Source organism: Marmota marmota, unplaced genomic scaffold, assembly GCF_001458135.2.
Source record: "Marmota marmota marmota unplaced genomic scaffold, marMar, whole genome shotgun sequence".
NCBI classification, from domain to species: Eukaryota; Metazoa; Chordata; class Mammalia; order Rodentia; family Sciuridae; genus Marmota; species Marmota marmota.
The window spans coordinates 46,607,941-46,616,624 of NW_025999968.1; the positions used below are offsets into that span (position 1 = coordinate 46,607,941).

An 8,684-nucleotide genomic window follows, 5' to 3' on the forward strand; every position below is an offset into this window, starting at 1 on the left:
GTCCAAATAAGGATTTATTAAATTATTTCTTGTACTTCTCTGTATGCTCAATATATTTCACAATTTAAAAAAAAAAAAAAAAAAAAAAAACGTTAAAGTATAAACTCATGAACAAGGGAATGGAAGAGAAAACCAGCAGCAAACATCTTTCTAAAAGATTGGAAAGTAAAGTGATGAGTGCAGCAGTCAGTGCCTAGAACAGAGGTGGAGGGACTTCCACATAGAAGGCTGCAGCCTGACCAGCAGGGCCAAGAGCAGCACCAAGACGGCAGAGGGCAGTAGAGGGGTTGGAATTAAAGAGATTAATAAAGGACTATATACAAACCAACTGGTCTCCACACCAAGTCCCCCATCTCCAAATACAGAAGGGCCTGAATCCAGGCATTGCCCCCAGGTAAATTACTGGGGATATATTTTATAAAAAATAAGCAAAGACATGTCTAGGGAAAATTGAGACAGTCAGTATAGAAATCATTGCCAAGAGTGAAGACCTCTTCATTCCAGCAGTTAGAAAACCCCCAATGTAACAGTTAGCTTTGCTACTCATCCTAGTGGTGCCTACAAGAAGCCAAATCAATCTTCTCACATTTACATTTTAAACTATAAACAGGACATCTGACAAAGAGCCTGAAACATGAAAGTAAAAGACTCAGGTTTAAAAAAAAAAAAAAATCTGTCAGAGGAAAGAATACCCAGGGACTAGAAAATAAATAAATGATGAATGAATAAATTAATAATAACCCATAGAGGTTCATGAAGATACACATTTGTTAAACATAAACAGAATTGTTATGAGCAATAAGTAGAAGAGAAAGCTTTCAGAAATTACAATATGCTTGAACTAACTTTAATTATATACAGGTAAGAATATAAATCAGGGGCTGGGGATGTGGCTCAAGCGGTAGAGTGCTCTCCTGGCATGCGTGCGGCCCGGGTTCGATCCTCAGCACCACATACAAACAAAGATGTTGTGTCCGCCGAAAACTAAAAAAAAAATCTCTCCCTCTCCTCTCTCTCTCTCTCACTTAAAAAAAAAAAAAAAAAAATAATAATAATAATATAAATCAGGAAAAATGGCAGAGGAAAGAAAAAACAAGAGAACAAATACAGAAGATCTAAATCCAACTAAATGGTGACAGAGAAACAAAGAGCAAACCAAAACAAGGTGTAAAGTTAAAAATAATAATAATAATAATAATAATATTTCCTAGACCAGAAGAGAAATGTCAAAAATAGAAAGGACCTATCAAGTTACATGCAGAAAAACCAACTGAAGAGACCTACATGCAGATATGGAATCTCAGAAGTTTACAACACCAAAAATACTAAGGTCCTAAAATTGTCCTTTGCGTGTTGGGAGTTCAAGGGTGCAGATTTTTTGTTTGTTTGTTTCACAAATATTAGATGGTAGAAAATAACTGAGTTGCTTTCAAAGTCCTGAAAAAAAAATTATTCTTCAACCTAGAATTTTATGTCTAGTCAAACAGTGCATCAAATATAAGAGCAAAACAAAGCCACTTTAGACATTCAAGGGCTTACTTGAGATGAATTATAACAAAATAAGAGTTAGTCAAGAAATGGAAGGCACAGACTCCAAAAGAAATAATTCCCACCAAATATCAGGAAAAAAAGGGAAGCCTGTGAGAATCCCAGAAAACTTTTTCAGACTAGAACAGGAAGAAATTCATTGGCAAAAACTTTTAAAAGACTCATAATCAAGATTTGTTCAAGGTGTGGGGAAACAGGCACTCTTAGACAATGCTGCCAGGAATATCATTTGGTCAGCATCTGGTAGCATCTGTCAATAATTATACTACCAGAAATCTATTCCTAAAAGATTGCTTATATGTTGGGCAGTGTACACTAGTACCTAAGAGCACATGAATGAAAGTGCCTGGATTCAAATTTCAGGTTTGTCAATTTCAAGTTCTATGATCTGTCAGTCTCCTCATTTATAAAACAGAAACATATTCTCAACCAGTTGTCATAAGAATTAAATAAAATGCTCCATGCGAAAGGCTTCTTAGCACAATGCTCAGCACACAATAAATACTCAGTTAACATTCTGTATTTACAAACACCTTCCATTTTGCACAAGAATATTCACTGCACCACTGTTTAAAACAGTTAAAACTGCAAACAATATAATCCTATTTGTTTTTTTAAAAAAATTACATGTGTATGTGTACATGTATGTTTATAAATGTAAGAAAAAAATATGCTAAAGTATAGCATCCAAGGAATAGAAAAGGAGGAGATTGTTTCTGTGTGACATTTTTATTGGGAGCAATATAAATTGGTTTACCCTTTACAGAAAGGATAAGGTAAAGATGGATATCAATCTTAGGGAGAAAAACAGTTATCTCTCCAAGCACATAAAAACATTATATTACAAACCTTTATTTTATTATACATATTTAATTTTAGAAGTTATTAGGTAGACACACTTTCCTCTGTTGGTTTAGTTTGATCTTCAGTTACCTGTAAAAAACATGAATAGCTTTACTTCTCTAATAAAGACTTTCAATTTTACCCTTCACCCACCAGTTTAAATCATTCAAGCTCCTTCTTTCATAATAGTACTTTGACTTTTTCCTTCAATAGTAATTATCATAAAAAGTTAAACAGGGGGCTGAGGATGTGTAGCTCAATGGTAGAGTGCTTGCCTGGCATGCCTGAACCCCAGTACAGCACACACACACAAAAAAAAAGTCAAAGAGAGAAGAAACATTTGAAGACCAAGTTATCAATATAATCTATAAATACAATCCATTCAAAACCAAGCTCTGAGGCATGCTATATCTAGGCTTCTCAAATTTGTCCTTTTATTTTTCATCTATAAAACAAAAACATTTGTAAAAGCAAAAAATACCAAAAGTGCTGCATGAGGTGTTCTAAACCAATTTATTTTATTGTGAGGTATAATTCCCTTAAGAATAAAATATTGGAGGTTTTGTGCAACTAGATGTCTCTATGTCCATATTTCTATTCTGTCACTCAAACTCAAAAACAAACAGGGCCTAGTCTGAATTCCTCAACACCCCAATTCCTATATTATCTATCTCGGCGATAGGCTCTACTCAGCTCCCTAAACCAGCTCCCCTCTTACCTGCAGATTCCATCCACACTCCTATTCATCTGACCCAAGACACTTTCATGGTCATTCTCACTACTACGACTGAACTTTAGAACCTCAACCTTTTCTATCCCCTAAGAGAACTCTTGGTTAAAGAGTTATAGCTATCTTCCACGCTGCCCCCAGAATGAGCTTTTAAACTGGAATCACTAAGCTGGTGTGGGGCGACGTACACTTATAATCCCACCTAAAATTACACTTGTAATCAGGAGGCTGAGGCAGGAGTATCACAAATTCCAGGCCATCCTCAGCAACTTTATAAAATCCTGTCTCAAAAAAAAAAAAAAAAATTGTTTAAAAAGGGCTGGGAATGTAACTTGGGGATAAAGCACCCCAAGGAGAAGGAGGAGGAGGAGGAGGAAGAGGAGGAGGAGGAGGAAAGAAAATTGAAATAGCTCATCAGTAGGTCACTTCTCTATTCAAAATATATGAGTAACAATCCAGTTACTCATATATCATCTTCAGCAATAGGTTAGGGGGAAATCAGGAATGCAAGTTCCACACCAGGAAAACAAATCCCTCAAGTTCTATGTCCAACAAATTTCTTTGGACTTACTTATCCACCCAGTTACCTATGACCTGTACATTCAAATTCATCTTCATTCTCCATTCCTCCATGCTTCTAGGCAAGTGGCTTCCTCTGAGATAAGCCTCAACCCATCTCACAGCAAATTATCTGCCTGGCCTACTTTCATGATCCTTTAAAACAGTTTAAGAGATACCAATTCCTAGGAATCTTCCTTAACCGAAGATCAGTTTGGGTCCTTCTCTGGGCCAAAAGCTCAAATGTATACTACTTTTAAGTGTGGTCATCTCACTAAAGTAACTTTCTTAAGGCAGCAGATGTGTTCTGCTCATTTCTGAACCTGGCCTCAGTAAAAACCAATAAGTCTGTGTCAGATGAACCAACGAATTTAACTTACTCCCTCCAGACAAGCAAAATAGAGTGTGAATTAAATCGAAATAAATGTTTCAAAATCATCTATTGACTAACTTTACCAAATAATGTAGGTAAATGACTGCCCCTACTATTTTTCTGCATTTTCCCTTCTTTGAAAGTGTTCAGTTGTTATTGCTTCTTAACTTTCACAAACTTTTTCTTAGATATTCATTTTTTCTCTAGTTCTTAATCTAAAATTATTGTGACCAACCAAAAACACAAAATTAACACCAATTTAAATATACTTTTTTCTCATGAGAAAAAGAAAATTACTCAACTTTTACACAAGAATATTATGGTAAAGTCACTAAATAATAAATTCTAATTATAAATTCACTAATAAATACTGGGCTACTCAATGAATATTTCTTAGGTTGGGCTGGGAATATACCTCAGTGCTAGAGCATGAGGTCCTTTTTGATCCTCAGCACCATTAAAAAATATATATATTTTTTGATAACCCCCATCCATGTGCTAATATTCAAATTTGGTCTTACACAAACACAGCAAACCCTGAATGTGTAGACAGGCTGCACAGAAGTACAGGCAAAGAAAACAATATAAGAAGGTAAACAAGCAATCAAGAAATCAAACTAATGAATAATTATTTTATTAAGAGATTACTCTAAGAATGTTTCTTGGAGAAGGTAAGACTCAGGCAAGGATGGAAGAAAGAGTAGGCAACTGGGAAATGGGAGTACAGACAGAGATGTCATTAAAAAATAAGCAAACTTAAAAATAAGTTTGATGTATGCTGCTGAGTATGCTTGTGAGCTTTACTGGAGTGCTCGCACAGTAAGGGGAAATTAAGGTAAGTAGGAAGGGCTCATGAGGCCACACAAGTAAAAGACAAGAGTGTGGCCTATGAAATAGTGAATAGGGATAGTGGTGGTCAAGAAATGTAATCACTCCTAGTTGTGAAACCTAAATGCTAATGACTGGATAAACTACAGGCACACAAAATATTCAAATCCAGGTTTTCAGGACATTTACACATTCAATGTCAACAGTCAAAGCAGCTTTAAGATATAGCTGACAAATTTATCTTTTAAGTATTCATTAAGTTTTAAAAAATTATCATGCCATCTAATTAACACTAACACAACTTTTAAGAACTACTACTATTATACAGTAATATTTTCATTTTTCTTCAAGTTCCACAGTATTATTTCCAAGTTATTAACAAAATCAAAAGAGGATTACCAAATTACAGCTTTATTCTTTCCAAAATACTACTGGGGTAAACAATCCCAATACTAATTTGGCTACTGAGACAACTTATCCCCTTTGGCTTTTGTTGCTTAACAAAAACTTCTTCATAGAAAGAAAACACTTACCATTTTCCGAGATCTTTCCAATAGCTTATCCCATATTGTAAAATGTGCCTGAAAAGAAATTATTTGCTGTGAATTAAATAAAGCAGGAAAGTTGAAATAAAAGGGACTGAGTCTTTATGTGGCTTTTAAAACAAACATATAAATAAAAAGCTAGGTGGTACTAATTTTACTAAGTGGTTATGAAAGTGAATCTGTGAGGAAATAAAGGTACTATAAAAAATACCTGCTTTGTTTGGAATTGAAGAAAAAAAGACTTAAGCACTGAATATGCCATTCTTCTCTTGTCCTTCATCATTTCCATCATAGAAAACATTTTTTCTAATGGGAAGTAAAACTGTGTCCTACCTTCCCAAAGATTGCAGTTCTTTCCCTAAATAGCCAATTTCAACATGTTAGAGGCCATTCTTTAAATCCTAAGCAATCACAAGAGGCTTAATAGGAACCACTTGTGAAATCTTCACACTGAAAGGGCAGACCCAGAGTATTTAGCAAATTGCACTAAAAAAAAAAAAAACGAAACCTAATGAATACAACAGTAAAATTATAGAACCAATTTTATTAATCCTTAACATCTCATGTAATGGAGAATTATCAGAATGTATTACTGAAAATTGCAAAGTGCATATAAGCCCATCAATCTTATTAAGTCAACTGAAGGTGATACTTGGGCCATATAGGGGGCCAGTGGCTATGTCACAAAAAATGAGCTCAGAAAAAACTATAATAAAAGTAAAATTACTAAATATCTACATGCAAACCCTTTTGGAGAAAGAGCAGAAGGGAAAATGATATCTTACTCAGGCAGAATGAACAGCTGGTGCAAGACCTTGGGATATAGTTGGTGAGAGAGAGAATGGTATGAGATGACGTCAGCAAGAAAGGCAAGAGCCAGATAATGCAGGACTTTGTGAAACAGGGAAAAGGTTGGGATTCGACCAAGAGAAATCATTGTAAAGTTTGGACCAGAGGAATTACATAATCAATTCGTATATTAAAAAGATCATTCTGACTACCAAGCAGAGGTGCACTATGGAAGGCAAGAGTGAAAACAAGAAAAGGGAATGAAGAGAAAGAGGGCATTGGGTTAGAGAGGCAGTAAGAGATATGATGTTCACAGTGGATAACTCAGAATCCATGTTTTAAAGTCAAGAATTGAAAGGATTTGCCAATGGATGAAATGGACCCATAACAATGAGGGAAAGAGAAACTCAAACATTTCTTGAAACAGCTAGGCAAATGATGGAACTATTTCTTGAAATGGGAAAGGCTAGGAAAGGAAGCATGTATACAGGAAAAAAATCAAACATGTAAAGCATGTATATTCATTTAGATAAATGAAAAGACATACTAGGTTAAAAGATTGGAAAACAACATATTAAAGATGACACTTCTCCCCAAACTGCTGTAAAGGTAAAGTGAAATTCCTACTAGAATCGCAACAAGATTTTTGTCAACACAGAAAGAAGTATACTAAGCTGTGCAAAATGGCACATGCCTATAATCACAGCAGCTCAGGAGGCTGAGGCAAGGAGGATCTCGAGTTCAAAGCCTTAGAAAAAGCGAGGTGCTAAGCAACTCAGTGAGACCCTGTATCTAAATAAAATACAAAATAGGGCTGGGGATGTGACTAAGTGGTTAAGGGTCCCTGAGTTTAATCCCGGTACAAAAAGAAAAAAAAAAAAAAAAAGGAAAAAAAATTGTACTAAAATTTAACCAAAGGGAAAAGAACTAGAATAGTTAAAACAATTTCATAAAGACTAACAACATGGGAGAAATTATTCTATCTGATTTCATATTTATTTATGGCGATGGTAATCAAGACTGTGTGGTATTGGCTGATATGGAAATGTGTGATCAATGAAATAGAACCAAGAATCAAAATATAGACCCACACGGATATGCCCAGCTGATTTTTACTATATCAATATCCATGCCCCTGGTTGTGATACTGTATTTTAGTTCTGAAAGATGTTACCATTGAAGAAACTAGGTAAAGGTACCTAAGACTTTTCTGCATTCCTTCTAATAGCTGCAATTATCTCAAAAATAATATTTTTAAAAAAGGAGGATTAGCAAGGGGTAGGGGAACTTGGGTCATAAATAGATCATTAAAATTTAGGGGAAGAACATCTCAATGTAAAGCCAAAGGTGTTCCAACATGCACATCCGAATATGCACTCCAATATTCCCTCAATGCACCTTCACTTCCTGCTAATTTAAAAAATTAAAAATACTACCTCAATTTGTTTTAATTTTTTCAATAATTATTCCTTTTGTGAATTTATTTTTACAACCTGGGCAAATTTGTTTTTAATCATAAACTTGAGTTTACAAAATATTAATGGTATAACACTTCAGGAAAATTAAAATTCATGTCCTTCAAAGTGGTATAAAAACCAAGTCTAGAATCAACCTATTCCCAAAATGGAACACCTGAAAATTTAAGATTTACTTACTCTTAAATGAACGGGTAAAGACAGACCCTGGAATCTTCTTACAAGACTTGGCTCAGTGGGTTGAAGATTGTGAACTGCTGACACTTCATACTGGAAGCAAATACTTGTTCTTGGAATAAGAGGGCCCTCGCTCACATCAATGAAATCACCAATTCTGATTTGATTTGAAAAGTAAAAAAGCAAAACTCAACACCAAATCATTTACAATAGTTGAAAAAGAATCCACTCATTCTACTTGCTATTACATGCCAGCTCAGAGACTAAACTCTGAGAATTAAATCAAGTGAAACCTTCTCTTAATTAGCATTCATCTAAATTTAAAGATCTTTAAGAGTCATGGAACATGTCATGCTAACAAGTGCTTCCAACTGAACCATCAGTCCAAATCTGACAGCCTACAACCTTATAATAACCTATTGCAACAGTGTTTAGAATTCAGTATGTAAGACAGGTTGTTTCCACAAAGAGCAGTTTCTAGAGGAAAATATATTCCATCCAAGTCAAGAAAACATGGGGCTGAGAAAACAAAACCAAGTCACGAAGTCATTTTTGCATAATGCATTGCTCTGGGAATTGTTCCTCATGCAAAAAACTCAATATAGGAGACAGGTGCAGTGGCACACTCCTGATTCAAGCAGCTCAGGAGGCTGAGGCAGGAGGATTGCAGGTTCAAAGCCAGCCTCAACAACTTAGGAAGATCCTAAGCAATTTAGAAGACCCTATCTCTAAATAAAATATAAAAAGGGCTGGAGATGTGGCTCACTGATTAAGCATCCCCAGGTTCAATCCTCAGTACAAAAAAAAAAAAAAAAAAA

At 35.1% G+C, this 8,684-nt stretch overlaps 1 protein-coding gene across 1 annotated transcript in view; it reads right to left on the minus strand.

Moving 5' to 3' along the window:
• Positions 1–2,257: 2,257 nt before the first annotated feature.
• Mrpl39 (mitochondrial ribosomal protein L39) overlaps positions 2,258–8,684 on the minus strand; it is an 18,629-nt gene continuing 12,202 nt past the window's right edge. The window contains exons 8-10 of the mRNA XM_015478661.2: positions 7,870–8,023; positions 5,414–5,461; positions 2,258–2,481 (exon numbers count right to left, since the gene is read on the minus strand). Coding sequence (XP_015334147.1) covers positions 2,434–2,481; positions 5,414–5,461; positions 7,870–8,023 — 250 coding nt within the window. The 3' untranslated portion in view covers positions 2,258–2,433. The remainder of the gene's footprint in view (positions 2,482–5,413; positions 5,462–7,869; positions 8,024–8,684) is intronic.